At 36.9% G+C, this 16,220-nt stretch overlaps 10 protein-coding genes across 10 annotated transcripts; 5 read left to right on the top strand and 5 right to left on the bottom strand.

Moving 5' to 3' along the window:
• Positions 1–364: 364 nt before the first annotated feature.
• Positions 365–2,251, top strand: BSP1 (Bsp1p; the record flags this gene model as incomplete). Its single annotated transcript, XM_003955429.1, has 1 exon — positions 365–2,251. One exon carries the CDS (start codon positions 365–367, stop codon positions 2,249–2,251), a length of 1,887 nt encoding a protein of 628 aa, XP_003955478.1.
• Positions 2,252–2,459: 208 nt separating this feature from the next.
• KAFR0B00420 (pyridoxal 5'-phosphate synthase) lies at positions 2,460–3,050 on the top strand (the record flags this gene model as incomplete). The annotated part of the gene is made up of 1 exon (XM_003955428.1): positions 2,460–3,050. The coding sequence occupies one exon, from the start codon at positions 2,460–2,462 to the stop codon at positions 3,048–3,050; it is 591 nt and encodes a 196-aa protein (XP_003955477.1).
• Positions 3,051–3,130: 80 nt separating this feature from the next.
• On the bottom strand, positions 3,131–4,405 carry VPS4 (AAA family ATPase VPS4; the record flags this gene model as incomplete). The annotated part of the gene is made up of 1 exon (XM_003955427.1): positions 3,131–4,405. One exon carries the CDS (start codon positions 4,403–4,405, stop codon positions 3,131–3,133), a length of 1,275 nt encoding a protein of 424 aa, XP_003955476.1.
• A 216-nt stretch (positions 4,406–4,621) lies between these two features.
• On the bottom strand, positions 4,622–5,260 carry CSA1 (Csa1p; the record flags this gene model as incomplete). The annotated part of the gene is made up of 1 exon (XM_003955426.1): positions 4,622–5,260. The coding sequence occupies one exon, from the start codon at positions 5,258–5,260 to the stop codon at positions 4,622–4,624; it is 639 nt and encodes a 212-aa protein (XP_003955475.1).
• Positions 5,261–5,509: 249 nt separating this feature from the next.
• On the top strand, positions 5,510–7,591 carry DPB2 (DNA polymerase epsilon noncatalytic subunit; the record flags this gene model as incomplete). Its single annotated transcript, XM_003955425.1, has 1 exon — positions 5,510–7,591. The coding sequence occupies one exon, from the start codon at positions 5,510–5,512 to the stop codon at positions 7,589–7,591; it is 2,082 nt and encodes a 693-aa protein (XP_003955474.1).
• A 32-nt stretch (positions 7,592–7,623) lies between these two features.
• Positions 7,624–8,586, bottom strand: BET2 (Rab geranylgeranyltransferase BET2; the record flags this gene model as incomplete). Its single annotated transcript, XM_003955424.1, has 1 exon — positions 7,624–8,586. The coding sequence occupies one exon, from the start codon at positions 8,584–8,586 to the stop codon at positions 7,624–7,626; it is 963 nt and encodes a 320-aa protein (XP_003955473.1).
• Positions 8,587–8,702: 116 nt separating this feature from the next.
• PRP4 (U4/U6-U5 snRNP complex subunit PRP4) lies at positions 8,703–10,088 on the top strand (the record flags this gene model as incomplete). The annotated part of the gene is made up of 1 exon (XM_003955423.1): positions 8,703–10,088. The coding sequence occupies one exon, from the start codon at positions 8,703–8,705 to the stop codon at positions 10,086–10,088; it is 1,386 nt and encodes a 461-aa protein (XP_003955472.1).
• A 48-nt stretch (positions 10,089–10,136) lies between these two features.
• On the bottom strand, positions 10,137–12,068 carry HDA3 (Hda3p; the record flags this gene model as incomplete). The annotated part of the gene is made up of 1 exon (XM_003955422.1): positions 10,137–12,068. One exon carries the CDS (start codon positions 12,066–12,068, stop codon positions 10,137–10,139), a length of 1,932 nt encoding a protein of 643 aa, XP_003955471.1.
• A 193-nt stretch (positions 12,069–12,261) lies between these two features.
• AOS1 (E1 ubiquitin-activating protein AOS1) lies at positions 12,262–13,287 on the top strand (the record flags this gene model as incomplete). The annotated part of the gene is made up of 1 exon (XM_003955421.1): positions 12,262–13,287. The coding sequence occupies one exon, from the start codon at positions 12,262–12,264 to the stop codon at positions 13,285–13,287; it is 1,026 nt and encodes a 341-aa protein (XP_003955470.1).
• A 117-nt stretch (positions 13,288–13,404) lies between these two features.
• On the bottom strand, positions 13,405–15,699 carry SEC23 (GTPase-activating protein SEC23; the record flags this gene model as incomplete). The annotated part of the gene is made up of 1 exon (XM_003955420.1): positions 13,405–15,699. The coding sequence occupies one exon, from the start codon at positions 15,697–15,699 to the stop codon at positions 13,405–13,407; it is 2,295 nt and encodes a 764-aa protein (XP_003955469.1).
• Positions 15,700–16,220: the final 521 nt, after the last annotated feature.

Here is a 16,220-nt window from a genome sequence, read left to right as displayed (position 1 = left end):
GCAGTTTGCATTACATTGAGAGTTCGAAAGCTTCGAGAACTCGGGAAAATAAGCATAAATAATGTCCATTTTTCCCTCGAAGATTAAGTCAATTCAATCGCGTCTTCTTAAAGATGCTCATTATTCAGTGCAAAGACTATCCATAACCTATGAAGTGTAGCATCTATATATCCTTGTATACACTTTATATCCCGCAATACTAGGCTCACGAACATATGATAGCAATATGACTCGCGATATTGAAAAAAAAGTAAAAGTGGTTCCTGAAAATATCATACTTACTATCAGCAATATGAAACATTCAAAAATCGTCAGAAGTCTACCGTTTGTTGTATCAAGTTGCTTTTCACATCAGTTGTAAGATATGATTGCTCGGCGTAGTTCTGACCTGGACAGTTTTTTGAAAAGGGTCGAGACTTTAGATAATAAGAAGAACCAACAGACATCACCTCGAGTGAGACAGCCTTCTGCAGAGAGTAAATACTCCGAAAGTGACTTACAGAAAGCAAGTGAACTTCTGGATGATGATAGTTTAGCATATAGGTCTGCTTACAACTATGAAAGGACATTTTCACCCAAGAAACCTAGCTATAGTATTAGTGATTTTGCATTAGAAAATAATGTTTCTTCAGACAGCGAGGCTTATATTGTCTCTAAGGAAGACTATATGCTTCTAAACAAATTGAAAACACAAAACCAAGTGGCTGCACTGCCTTCTAGGGGTCAACCTAGAGAAAGACATTCCTCAATCTCTTCTTCACCACGTCACCAGAAGGATGATGTCTATGAAAAGAGATTTAATAAGATTATGTCCAAAAAACGTGATCCGAATCCACCACAATTACCTACAAGACCTGGTACATCTGAGGACATCGAAAAGAAACATTTTGTTATCAAGGATAGAAAACGCAATTCGATTTATGCGTCTGTACCAATTATTGACGATAACTCCAGGGAATCCAGTATCATTTTTGATGATGATTCTGATATATTAGCTTCGCCAACAGGAAAAGGAATGAGTTCTTTAAACGTCAACTTAGGCTATCAAAGAAAATTACCCCACGATGACACTCTATCACAGCCAATTTTGCAAAACCTCATCAAAAAGGAACCTCCACTCGTGTCTCGTGCCACTAAACCAGAATTAAAACCACAATCAGAAATTAAAAGTAAGCCAGAACCTCCAGTATCCCGAAAGCCGATTGATATCAAATCAATGTCATTCCTAACATCATTGGATAAAAATAAATTGTCTATATCTCATACTCATGACGGATCACCAAAGAAGGTTACGAATATTCATGTGGATTATATAGATTCAATTCAGTTGAAAGAAAATATTTCTCTGCCAAGCAAGGAAAACTTGCAAAGTAACTTGGAGACAAAAATTGTTCCAAAATCTGAATCATTTATCAATTCTGCATTGAAAACGAAAAAATCGGCAGCAAAGGTTCTTGATAAACCTCTTTTACCATCAAAGCCTAAGAACTTGAAAATTTCTGGTAAATTAAATGCTGATAAAGAAAAAGACACCCAATTTGATGAGAAAACTGCAAATGAAGTGGAGAAAAGGAAACCACTCGTCCCAGCAAAGAAAAAGTTTGATCCCAGCTTATTTGGCTCAATAAAACAAAATAATGAACCTATTAGCTTGGTTAAGCTCCGTCCTGTCGGGCAAACTAATGAGAGGCCCAATTTGGACGATGACGCAAAACTTCTAATTCAGAACAGACAGAAATTAAATAGACCACCTGAAGTTCCTAAAAGAAAACCAACGATACCAGAAGCTCTACTGAAGATTGACAAATTGAACAAGACTGATATAAGCTTGAATATGAAGAAAGAAGAAGATGTACCAGAGGCTCTGCTTAAAAAGAAGCATTTGCAAAAGTCTAAAACAGCACCAGTAATACCGGCAAGGAAAGTCTCATTGAATGAAGTCGTAAAGAAGTCCCAGATATTAGGGAAGCAAGAAGCCAAAATTGTAGCATCCCTCGGCGATGATAACGATACAGCTGCTAATAAATTAGAAGCTGTCCTAATGGCCCATCGCCTACGTTCTCGTAACACCATAGGTACATCAACTTTAAAAACGATGTCAAGTAGCGAAGATAACAGCTTATTCAGCAGAGATAGCTCTATTAATACCTCCAAGAGTGAAGTAAGCACCGTTGGACAACCGAAACCTCTGGTTCACGTCACAAAGGCACGTGCCCGTGGTCCCAAGAGGAAGTTACCAACCAAATTTTAAATACTCTTAAATAATAGTTTTTAATGGAATTTTAAATAGGTTAGCCTTTCATAGTAGTGGTTTGCTATGGTTTAAGTTTTAATATTCACAACTAAACATAAAAACTCATTAATTTTTAATAAAGGCGGATATTACATAATTTGGTAAGATTAAATTTTGAAGAAAAGAATACCATTATTAGAAGATCTGAACCCACCATCAAGATAATATGTCGTGCACTAAGAAGTTTCCAGACCATTTAATCAATCTTATTAAGAATTCGAAGTATGTTCACTTAGCCACAGCTTCGATTGATTGCATTCCATCTGTCTCTTTGATGAATTATACATATATCCCTTCTGACAAGTCTTTTGAACAAGACAAGTCAAAGAATGACTACATCATCTTTGCTACATCTGATGACACCGAAAAATATATCAATATAATCAATAATCCAACAGTAGCATTATTGTTCCACGATTGGGTTACTGCAAACAATTTATCAGTTAGAAAACAAAGTCTTTCTCAAACCAGTACTCCACAACCAGAAAGTACCCCTCAAGAGCATCCAAGTAAGTTATTAAATTTGTTACAACAACTGAACCAATCTGAATTGAATGAAATGAGTGCTACAATCAAGGGTCATGCAGTTCCTATCCAACCAAATACAGATGAATCGACTTACTATAAGAGCTTATTGCTTAAAACAAATCCGGATGCTGAAGTCTTTATTCTTGGTGATAACACTGTTATTGTTAAAGTCAAGATAGAAAGTGCTAAAGTCACTGACAGCGAAAATAATACGAGCGTTTACAAATGATGCGCTTTCCATTAAATACACAGTAATATATACAAAGGAATTTCAAAGGATTATTTAATATATATTTGATTCAAGAATATTCAGTTACCTTCTTGACCAAAGTCTCTAGTGAACTCTTCTTGCTTGTGTAAGTCTTCCTCGTTCACTGTAGGTCTCGTAATCTTGATTGCCTTTAGGAAGTCTTTTATAGTCAAATCAGGCTCCTTTAACTCATCTGCTTCAATATCAACCCAACTCATTTCAATGGCACCATCATCACCTGGTGAGCATGGTGTCAGTTTTTTTTGGTCAGGATCTTCAGAGACATCCTTGAAATGTGTTGCGCCTTGAATTTTTCTGATAGGCTCCATCAATGCATCTTTTACAGCTACTGCAATATCACTACCTGAATAACCGTCTGTTAATTGCGCCAATGATCTATAGTCTTCTTTTGCTAAGTTACATGGTGTATCACCAATGTTGATTTCAAACATTCTGGTCCTTGCCGCAAGATCAGGTAATGGGATATATATTCTCTTTTCAAATCTTCTTCTAATGGCACTATCTAATTGCCAAGGAATATTCGTTGCACCCAGCACAAGAACACCTTGGGATTCATTTCCTACACCATTCATTTGAACCAACAATTCGGTTTTGATTCTTCTAGAGGCCTCACTTTCACCTTCACCTCTTTGGCCAGTCAATGCATCAACTTCATCAATGAATATGATAGAAGGTTTATTCTCACGAGCCATCTCGAACAGATTTTTCACCAATTTTTCAGACTCACCCATCCACTTTGACACCAGATCACTCGAACTGACACTGAAAAAAGTGGAATTTGCCTCTGTGGCAACTGCCTTTGCTAAATATGATTTACCAGTACCTGGAGGGCCGTACAATAGAATACCATTTGTTGGTTTTCGATTGCCCCTAAATAGATGTGGAAATTTGACGGGTAAGATAACTGCTTCTTTTAAGGCTTCTTTAGCACCTTCCAACCCAGCAACATCTTCCCATTTCACATTTGGCTTTTCACTCAAGATTGCCCCCGATAATGCCCCTCTAAGCTTCTTATTATCAGAGTCGTTATTCGTATTATTATCATCATTACTGATTTTTTTAGGTTTTTCCTCCTGTTTTGTCTCTTCGTCGAGATGTTTTTTCAATTGTTCTGCCCTATTCAAATACTCAGTGAACTTGGCCCTAATCAGTTCCTTAGATTTGGGATTTTTCTCGTATTTCAAAGCTAACATCAGATAATCTAACCCATTGTAATATGCTTTGTAAGCTTCATTGTATTGCGTAGCGGTGTCCAAATCAATAGCTTTTTGAACCAAATCTATTCCCTTGGCCAGGAAATCTCCAGTACTCATATCTAACTACCTAATACCAATCTATCTTGCTCCCAACTTTTACACGCAAACCCACCTTTCTTCTACACTTTCTTAATAAATTTTTTTTGCTATATGGGATATACCTACTATATTACGACTAATAAGATGTCATTAGGCCGGGTATCGCATACACTGTTAATAAAGCATACACGGCGCAGGAAATGGTCCAACTGCTGTTGGCGTGGCTTGGGATTGCTACTGATCCTGCGATTGCGTCTCTGCATGAGGCAACGATGGGTATTTGGCAGAGAAATTGAGTTTTGGAGGCGGTGCTATTTCGTTTTCTAAGTGATCGAAGGATGATCTTCTGATGGGACTCGAAGTCACCAATGGGTTGACCTTCCGCTGTGGGGACGGTGGCAGTTCGATGTGTGGCTTTAAATTCTCCTTTTCCAAGTTGCGAATATCTCTTCTAGATTTCACGTACGACCTGTCAATCTTTGCCTCGTCCAACGCCTTCTGTAAAAGTTCGTTTTTAGTCTGCGTAAATTTCAAATCTTTGTTTCTCTGTCTCAATTTCGACTTCAGATCGTCAATCTCACGCCTCAGTTCATCCAGTGTCGTTGTGTCATCCATCGTGGTTTGTTCTCTAATGAATCCCATATTGGCAATGGAAGATACGTCATCATTTTTACTATTCAATTGCGCCCTTTTGGCAGCCTCCTTCTGTAACACTTTCAACTTCATCTGTCTTCTCGTCCTCCTATCATATACCTGTTTCATAATTCGTAACTCTTCATTTCTTGGGGAAAACAGTGACTTAATCGAATCAAATATACTACTGATGATCGAGGTAGGTCTCCTCGAGGGTAACTTCCCTCTACGCTTATTCATCTTTCTCTTTCTCCTCAACCCACGAGATACTTGATATGTCTGTGATTCTTCCATCGTGGCCCCAGTGAACCTCTATATACACCCGTTATGTGTCAACCTTCTCTTATAAGTTTCAGTTACTTTGAATGAATTTGATCTTTCAAGCGCATTTCTCGTAAAACGCGTAAAGAGATGATGGTTGAATTAATTCAATTAAAAATACACGTAAAGCCCATCGAGCTGAATACGTTAGCAGTAGCCAGGTAGAGTATGTTTAATACTATAGGAGGCCTTCCAGCACAGATACAATCGCAACATTTGAGACCATTGGCGTATCGTGTGCTTTCTAAGAAGTATGGGTTAAGTATAAAATCGGATGGTCTATCGACTTTGGCTGATTTCATAGGTGAAAACTTTGGTATTGATTGGAAATCAAACCCTAATACTATTAAATTCATGGAATTATTTGCTACAATCTGGAAACAACAGGAAAGAGGCATTTTTGTTGATAAAGAAGGTAGTGTGTGTGTCATTAATGAAATTAAAGAAAGAAATAAGACAAAGGACAACAAGAATATTTCTGGTGTTACTTCAAAAAGGCAGGTAAATCTAGATGGGTTCATAACTAAGAGAAACGATAATGTATCTGAATCTCCCTCCTCGGTCAATAACAATTCATTATCTCCAGAAACTGAAGATGAAGACGACGACAGTCAAGTGCTAAATTCCGAAATTTCAATCAATGAGGCAAATATTACCATCGAAGAGAAAAAACTCGATTGGAAAGATTATTTCAAGGTTATTAATGCTCAATCACAGCAGAAATTCTCTTATGACCCAATAAAAATGCAATTAAGATTCATGCCACAGAACAAAGCAAATTTGCCTTCAATAAAGGATAATGTTGAGATGTTCTCCACGAGATACAATATTGTCAAAGATAGAGTAATGAGAAATGAAATGTTTCAAGGAAATGACACGTTCAATCCGCTATCTTCAATGATGAAATTAAAAGAAGATTTAAACAATGAATCAAATTCAATGAGCTCATACATGTCAATCACCCAAATTAAGAATCTGTTAGGTAGAGATGGTAAAAATTTTCTTCTATTGGGCCTCTTAAGAAAAAACAATAGAGGTAGTTGGGCACTTGAAGATCCTTCAGGTACAATAGAAATTGATATATCACAAACAATCCCTACAAATGGCCTTTACTATTTTGAAGGCTGTATCGTTCTAGTTGAAGGTATCTACTTCTCTGTAGGGAACAGATTCCATGCAAGTTCAATGACACACCCACCTGGTGAAAGGCGAGAAGCGACGTTGGATAAAATAGGACATCTGGATTTATTGGGGATACATGGTTCATCAAATGCGAATTATATGGCCAAATTGGACAATAATTTAAAAATTAGATTACATTACTTAGAGAAAGAGTTAGAAGACCATAGATTTGTCATACTAGGTGGTGATCTTTTCTTAGATAAGTTTATCACATTGGAAGCTCTAAGAAAAACATTTAAAAAATTAAATGATGATCCTCCAACTGTAATAGTTTTCCAAGGTTCATTCACGTCTGTTCCAGTACACACTTCAGTAACAAGTAAAAGCATTAGTTCATCAACACAATACAAGAACAATTTTGACACTTTGGCTGCATTATTATCCGAATTTGAAAATATAAAGAATGATTCAATTTTAATATTTATCCCAGGTGCCAACGATCCATGGGGTTCAATGCATTCATTAGGTGCTTCCGGCTCATTACCACAGAAACCAATCCCATCATTCTTCACCCAAAGAATAAGTCGAGTGTGCAAACGCGTCATTTGGGGTTCAAACCCAATGAGAATTGCATATCTATCACAGGAAATAGTAATTATGAGAGATGACATGGCTAGTAGGTTCAAGAGACATAGCGTGATCTTCCCCATGCTAGAAGAATCCAAAGAAGAGCAATTGTTGCAATTACAAGAAGAAATCGAAAATATCTCGATTGATAACACTGCCGATGAATCCGTAATAATCAATCAACTAGTAAAAGATAAAAATCAACTTCCTACTGAATTGGAACAATCAAGGAAATATGTCAAGACAATTCTTGACCAAGGTCATTTGTCACCATTTATTACCACAATACGTCCAATAAATTGGGAGTTAGATCATACTTTAAGTCTTTATCCAATTCCATCAACTTTAATTTTCTGTGATAATTCTGCTCCCAGGTTTGACATTACATATAATGGATGCAAATCAATAAATGCTGGTAAATTTATATTGAATAGACGTGCAAAATATCTGGAATATAAACCATCTTTGAAAAAATCAATTCAACAGGAAATTTATTTTTAAAATCATATATATACGTATTTCATAAATAATTATTATATGTACTTCACAAAATTTTCAGTCACAGAACAGGGCATGCAATAAACGGGATCAATTGGTACAAGGTTGTCATATCCCATGAGACTCAAACCAGCAAGACCAAATATAGTATGAAAAACGTCCACTTCATTGTCTGGCCTATCACTAATTCCACCATTTACTACATCTTGACTCGATATAATAAATTCTCTCAATTTTTCGAAATTTATCCAGTCTAATTTGCCAATAATGGCTAAAGATGACAATACCCACCAACTATAGCACACATCAGGAAGTTTACTTGGCCTACCATTCAAACCACCTTCAGGTAACTGTCTTTCACATAGCCACATAGCGGTTTCTTCAATTTGTTCCTCACTCAGCATATCCAATTTGTTGACAATCTTCAATGCACCTAGACAAGTGAAAACTTGGGCGGCGTGACTTTCAGCTCCTGGACAGAGACCAAATCCACCATCAAAATTGTAACACCTTAATATGAATCTTATGGCTGGATCAACGATTTCATTAGTTAACTTGTTCAAAATAGATAAGGAACTCAAAGCAGTATATACAAATCTAGTGTCCACCTCTCCAAACCTATCACCTTGAAATGACCCATCATCTAGTTGATTACCAACAATGAACTGGACACATCTATCCATTCGATCACCCTTCAAGACATCATCTATTGCATCGTATGTAGCCAAAATCTGAATCCCTGAGAGAGTAGTTAAAAGATGGGAGTCATGCCTGGGAAATGGCGCAAATCCACCATATCTATCATCCCAGCAACTGTCTACAAATTTGATAATTTCAGTTCTATTAAAAGTGTCCTTAGCATCTAAGATGCACAACGCCGTCAGCCCCCAATACACACCATTCAACCGCAAATGCTCAGACAACCAATACTCATAGTCTTCATGCCTCTTATCCAGCGACTCAATGTACCTGATATGCTTGTTTTTACACAATTCCATGTTACCTTCTGATTCAATATCATACTGTATCTAATGTTTATATATTTTTAAAATGAAAAATTAAAAGCTCATCTCATTTATATACAGTGGTATCTCACAGGAGAGATAGGACAAACATGGTCGAGCTGGATGATATCCGTATAGATAACGAATATAAAGGAATAGACGGTAAACAGGAGAGTGTTAATGATGCCTTGCAGGATCTGGAGCTTCAGAGGGAAAAACTTGAAATAGTTGCTAATAATGATGATGATCAAGATGTTCGAAATATACTCAACTTTTTGGGTCAAGCTGAAATTCTGAACAGTAAAGAAACCACTGAGGCTAGAAGAAACAGATTAGCAGAGCTTGTGGCTAGCAGGACAGAATTTCTAACCGTGTATGAGGAATATAAGAAGGGCGGGGGGCTCCATAATGAGGAAGAAGATGAGGAGGAGGAAGAGTTTTACACACCTGCGAGTGAGGAACTCGTCAAAGCAAGGAGATTCCTAGTTAAATACTCTATCAACAAATCTAAAGAAAGACTACGATCGGAGAAAGAGCGTGCTCTTAAGGCTTCAGTAAAACATGAAATAAACAAAAGAAGAGTTTTCAACAAAGAGCTTCAAAACTTCGAATTGAGTGGATCACAAGTTGCTTCCATAAGGCCAATATCAAAGATTGCGATTGCTCCAAATGATGAAGTGTTTGCGACAGGTGATTGGAACGGAGATTTGAAATTGTTCAATTCAAAAACATTGGAACCAACGGTTAAAATCGATAACGTTCACTCCGGTAAAATAGGTGGATTGGATTGGAATAAGACGGGGGGTATGCTTGTTACAGGTGCAGAAGATGGAATGGTAAAATTGTATAGTTATACAAGCAATGAAATAAAGGAGACAACCGTGCTGAAAGGACACGAGAAAAGAGTAGTAGCCACTAAATTCCATCCCAGTACCAGATTTCTCGGTAGCACTTCTTTTGACACAACATGGAGGTTATGGGATATTGCTACTTCTCAAGAACTTCTTCTGCAGGAAGGGCATTCAAAAGAGGTATATTCTTTGTCTTTCCAAGGCGACGGTTCTTTGGTATGCACCGGAGGACTCGATAACACAGCGCTTCTTTGGGATATTAGATGCGGGAAATCAATAATGACTTTAAATGGCCATTCAAAGCCAGTATATTGTGTTGATTGGTCATGTAATGGATACAACGTTGCGACCGGAGGTGGTGATGGACTCATTAATATTTGGGATATAAGGAAAACTAATCTGGTGAACACCATTCTTGCACATAACAATATCATCAGTGACCTGCGTTTCGCAAAGCAAGACAGTAAATGCCTTGTTTCATGCAGTTACGATAAAAAAATTAATATTTATAGTAGTGATAACTGGTTAAAAGTGAAAACTCTGGAGGGTCACTCTCATAACATATTAAGTGTCGATATGACAAATAATGCAAAAGCACTTATCAGTGGGGGTTGGGATAGGTCAGTAAAATTATGGCATCCATAGGTTCACTATATAAAAATATATTGTTTATCATAAGATCATATTTGGATTCTATTTCCTCCTACGAGTCGTATTTGTGGTGACCCGTATCCTTGGTGGTGGAAAGTTCTTCAATTTCCCCACTAATGAGTTGAGTTTTGATTCCAAATCATCATATACTAATTTCTCTTCAACTATGGCCCGTTTTAAATTCTCAATTCGCTCTATAGCTCCATCTTTTTTCAACTCTTGGTTTAACTTTATCTCTCTTAGTTCATTTTGTACATTTTCAAAGTCTTTGAGAACTTTTTCCATTTCGACTTCAAGTTCATTAGTAGCAGTTTGTGCTCTTTCAATTTCTTTTTCCATGTATTCCTTTTCAGTTAGTTTGGATTCATTTTGTCTGGTTTCTTTATCAATTTCATCCTTCAGATCCCCTACAGAAATGAATAAGTTTTTCAGCCCAGTATCTTTTGCTTCGACCTTCTTTAATAGCCCTTCAATCTCAATTTCAATTTTTTCTATAAGTTCAAACTTTTCTTTGTTCGTAAACTCCATAGAAATGGACTTTTCATTACTTTCATTTATTTCATCCATACGAGTCTGCAATTTTTTGCTCATGGTTTCTTTCTCCTGTTGGTAGAAAGAAACGTGGTCATTCTCAAGACCATTTAAGGTGGAATAATCATCTAGTTCTTGAGTTTCTCTGTTTATATCAACATAAACTTGACCCATAATTTGAATTAGCTTATGTGTCAGTATATTGCTCGATAGGTGGTAATTTATAGAATCTTTGACGTTACCCGTCACTATGCCCGCCAAATTTGCCATTCCTTGATTGATTGGATTAGCCAAATAATCATTTTTCAATCTCTTCAATTCGTAAAAAGATTTTGTAGGCCCATCTTTTTTATTAACATCGGTCGTTTCATCCGGATGTCTATGACGTTTTTTGGAATTGTTGGCAAAAGCCGTCTCTAAGTCATCAGCTTCATTAAAGTTAACTTCATTCAATAGAGATCTTTCAACATCCATAGAATTATATCTTTTCAAGGGATAGATATCCGGCAGCGGCCAAGGTAGACTTGGATCTTCTAACCATTCTGTCAAGTAATGCAATTGCTGTGAATAAATTGGTCTTAGATCTGGCGGTAATGTACCGACACTGTCTCTTAGGACTACAACAGCTGCCGTAGTACTTTCCAAGAAATCTTTACTACCTTTATTGAACTTTTTGCTAAAATATAGATCACAATGATCAATGGAATTGATAGTTACTAATCTGACAATTGGTGCTTTATTTTCATTGCGGCTCTGATCTCTTGAAAATGTCAGTATTTCTTGGATAAAATCAACATTTGTATCCACTGTAGGATCAACGGCAATCAACATATCGAAATGATGCTTTTCATTTATGGGAAATTTCTGCAAATCTAAATCTTGTGAAGGGAATAAATGCACCGTGCATGACTGCTTAGCTTTGGTCTTTTTCTGTTTTGCCTGTGACTTAACCGTTCGCCCATCATATCTCTTTATATTAACTTTGTTACCTAGAAGCAATGCTTCCAATAAATCCATGGTGCGCCCAGGCCTACACACCAAAGCAGTATTAGTCTCATATTCCTGGACTAAAGTCATCAAATCCCTTAAAACAGTAAATTTACCACTTGTATCTGCCAGATTTATCGGTATATCTCGAGTAGTCAAAGTTTTGGGCATATGATGCTCGATTAACAAATACGGATGTGTCGCAACATACTCACTGTTCAGGCACATCGTTCTCATGGAGCCCAAAATTACATCTTCTTTGTAATCATCTGTCTCGAAATATTTCAGGATATCTGAATAATGTAATGAAATAATCTCATCAGTCAACTTCTTCTGGTACAGACACATTGTCGTAGGTAACCAGTAATCACCAGAAACATCACCACTAACACCTAGCGATTGTGAGTCTACTATCGTGGGAATAGGTTTTGTATCCAAAATCTTCAGTAAATCCATTGCAAAATATTGAAATAGATGCTCTTCTGGAGGTTTCTTGTAACAAAATCTGAGATATAAGTTTGCTTTTTCTTTCTTTCAATACCAATATGTTATTAAAAAATACTTAATATTAGAAAAAAATATTCTATAGGAATATTAACACTAATTGTAATCAGCCTATATCGAATAGCTTTTTACACCTGAAGATAAGATGAGCAGCAGTGAAGGCAAATTGACGGAAGATGAAATTGCATTGTACGACAGACAAATTAGACTCTGGGGTCTTGCTGCGCAAACCAATATGAGGTCTGCGAAAGTGCTATTGATTAATATTGGATCCATTGGGACAGAAATTACGAAAAATATCGTGCTGAGTGGGATTGGCCACTTCCATATAATGGATGCTTCGAAGGTCAGTGAGGAGGACTTGGGATCTCAGTTCTTTTTGAGCTGTGAAGACGTGGGAAAGTACAAGATTGATGCTGTTAGGGAACGGATAATGGACTTGAACCCAAGAGTAGAATTACAATTTGATATCGAATCTGTCGATTCAATTAATGAAGATTTCTTTAAAAATTTTGATTTAATCATCGCTACTGAGTTAAATCGTGAACAGATGCTTAAAATCAATCAAATTACAAGAAAATTCAATATCCCATTATATTTATCAGGCTCAAACGGTCTCTTTTCATACATCTTCGTTGACTTGATCGAGTTCAAGTCGGAGGATGAAAAACTTAAAAGCATCAAAGCTACCGAGACTGGATATATCTCCACTCATAGGGAAATCGTGCACGTGGAGACACGTCAAGATGATGAAGATCCCGAGAAAGTATTCGAGAAGATTACAACGAGAAATACATACAAACATTTTGGAGAAATGCTTCTCAGCCCCACACTAGAGAAAAAATTAACAAAGAGACAACTGAAAAGGGTCTCCAACGTCCTGCCCATGACATTAACTTTATTGAGTCAGAACTGCAGTAATCTAGATGAATTTAAGAATGAGACAATCAAGATGTGTGATCGCCTGACAATTAATCCCAAGTCATTATCAGGTGACTACTTGGAACAATTTTATAATCAAATCGGACTAGAATTTTCACCTGTTTCTGCAATAATTGGAGGTGCAATCGCTCAAGATGTGGTTAATATACTTGGTAAGAGATCGTCACCTCTAAATAACTTCATCGTCTTCGATGGTATAACATTAGACATGCCTATTTTCGAATTGTAATAAACATCTTTTCATAATCTCGCCTTCGGGGTTATATACATAATATATACTAATGTTATATACCTAACAGAATATTTTCCTCCAACGAAGGGTTTTCTTCCTCTTCTTCTTCTTGATTTACGTTTGTCCACTTACAGCAACCTGTTGCAAATGGGCCATGAAGTTTTGCAAAGAAACATCATCAGTTAACACAATGGTGGAGCCGCCGCGTGTCATATCTTGGTAATTATCAGATGGGTTTAATTTAGATAATAAGAATCTCGCTTGAGATCCACCAGCTTCTGTGTCAATGAATCTTGGCAATGGGAATCTATCAACTAATAATTCTGCAGCTTCTAGTTTTGGTTCTTCCAATAAATTCCTGAAGTCAACATAGTTTAGATCATCTTGGTAACCCGCTTTTCTCCATTGAGCAATTTGTTCACCGTGATAAATCAAAATATAGAAGAAAGTATCTAATAATAATATCGTATTTGGTTTAACAGAGATCGAATCTAATAGAACAGGTTGTGGTTCATCTTCCATTGAGAAAGAAGTCAAGGTTGGTTGAATCATAATCAATGAATTTGTGGTATCTTCTCTGGTAAAAATATGCCTGTAAAATGCTGTTTCATCTGGTGAGTTGTTGAAAACACTTAAAAATTGAGATCTTCTCAAATAATATGTGAATTGTGGATATAAGGAGAAATTTGGTGCCAATCTAAATGATGATGGATCATCTTTATTGTAATCGGCATATTTCTGGCATAGTTTGATTAAAGTTCTATCGATCCATCTGATAACATCTGCGCCATCATCGGCTTCTGCTTTGAAAACGGCAATTCTAGCCATTAAAACGGCAGCGGCTTCTTGATCGAAGGATGCTGCAATTGCTGGATTACCAAATGGCATCAATTGGTTGGCCACTGTAGTGACTCTTACACGATTTGTACCGGAAGAATGTTGATAGTTTGTGATAAATTGCGTGTAAGCAAGCCTTGGTTTATCGTTCATCATCATTGATTGTGCAGCAGAATTACCAGCAACTGTATTCGAAATTTCAAAGAATACTGCATAACTATGAGATGGAGAAATGGAGGACATTTTCCAAGTGGAAGTACCACCTACACCGATTTCAGAATCACTTATATTGTTTGCATCAGTTTTCTTTAGTGGGGACGCGTGCCCAATTAAACCTTGGACTTTTAAGTCTTTACTTGTCTTGACGGTCATGATACCGTTGAAAGCCATCTTTAAGTAACCTTCTTCATCCTTTGCGAAAAGTCTCAAGTAGGATTGCTTGAAAATAGCGGTGGAGAATGCATCAGTTAAAAGCATAACACCACCAGTTAGATCGGTCAAATTTTTCATTTCTGACATACCGATTTGATCGTAACAACCGGCAAAGATATCCATAGTATGGCCATTATCAGCTATCCTTTGAGCAATTTGGCTATAGTATTTTTTGGCTTTCTTGTAATGAACAGCACGATCTGAATCAATATCGTGATGTGATCTCAATGGATCTTTCAATTCAGAGTTCACAATTAAACCAGGTGCAATTGTACCTGGACCACTGGCAAACAAAATGATTCTAGTAGCAACATTCTTATAACAACCTTGTAAGATGAGGGAAGCAATGTTGACGGCGGAACCAGTGGCTCTAATTGGTCTATGACCAGCTGGAATTGACCATTGATCTGGAGTTAAATTTTCAAGAATTTGGGTCAATTTAAATTCGATAGTCTCTAAAGGCAAGAAAAATCTGTTTAATGACATTGGTGAAATCTTCATATTTGGCATTTGGTTTGTCATAGTATTCGATTTTTGACCAGTCAACATTTCAATCAATTGATCCAGTTGATAGTCTCTGTCACCCCTGAAGACGTTACATCTGTCAATAGTTTCACTAGATAAGTCATGCAATTGAACGACGTTACCATAAGTAATCAAACCAATTAGGGCGTTTGGTGGTAAGAGAGATAAAGAGGTGATAATTGATTCCTTTAATGAATCCAAATTTTCTTGTTCAGCAGTGATATCAATAACGAAGAAGAAAATAGGTGGGATCTGAACTGGCTTGTTTGTGATATATTCGATGGTAGTATGTTGTAATTCCAAAGGCATGTTTTCCTGAGTCATGTTTGCATATTGCGTTGGTAAATGATTTCTGGAGTTACAAACTGGACATGTCCAAGAGTTTGATCTTGGATCGATCGCACAGTATGGATTCAAAATCGATTTACATTGTGGTCCTGCACAAATAACAGGATTATACTGCGCAACATTGACGTTATCTTCATCCATTTCCTTCAATGGAGTGTATAAACAACCAATAGGAACGACATTTTTATTAGCGTCGGTTCTGGTGGATGGGAAAACGTTCCAAGAAAAACGAATCCCGTTAATATCTTCATTAGTTTCGAAATCCATCGTGCAGATACTGAATTGAAGGCTTCTAACGATGTAGTCTTTGTCTTCTGATATTCAAAGATCTCTTGTAATTTCGAGCTTTTGTTATTTTTTTTTTTCAATCAAATCGTTAATCCGCTACAGCCAAAAAATTTTGCCACCGTGGTATTTCGAACAAATATATATATTGTATGGTGATTGGTAAAAGAGTGGGAGATTAGAAGCAATTGAAGGGAAGACGATGCAAGGGAATAGTGTCATGTCTGAATGAACTGGGCTGGCGGTCTTGGAACAGAAAAAATCGAGAATTTTGAGCGTAATTTGGTCGAAAACGTAGGAATGCAAGCTAGTAACACTTCAGTGCATTGTACTGTCTACCGAATGAAAACTAGCCATCGGCTAATGTCTGAGTAATGTTTTGACGTCCCATATATTTATGGTTCCTGGACGTAACCTGTCTGTTTAGTCCTATTTGAGTGGTTTCTTAGGAAAGTTCGAGTGTCAAGAACCGTAACCTGAGCAAGTAGATATCATCTGCTCGA

Source organism: Kazachstania africana, chromosome 2 (assembly GCF_000304475.1).
Source record: "Kazachstania africana CBS 2517 chromosome 2, complete genome".
Classification (NCBI taxonomy): Eukaryota; Fungi; Ascomycota; class Saccharomycetes; order Saccharomycetales; family Saccharomycetaceae; genus Kazachstania; species Kazachstania africana.
Note: the sequence above shows the minus strand (reverse complement) of the source record. Positions and strands in the feature narration are given on the sequence as shown.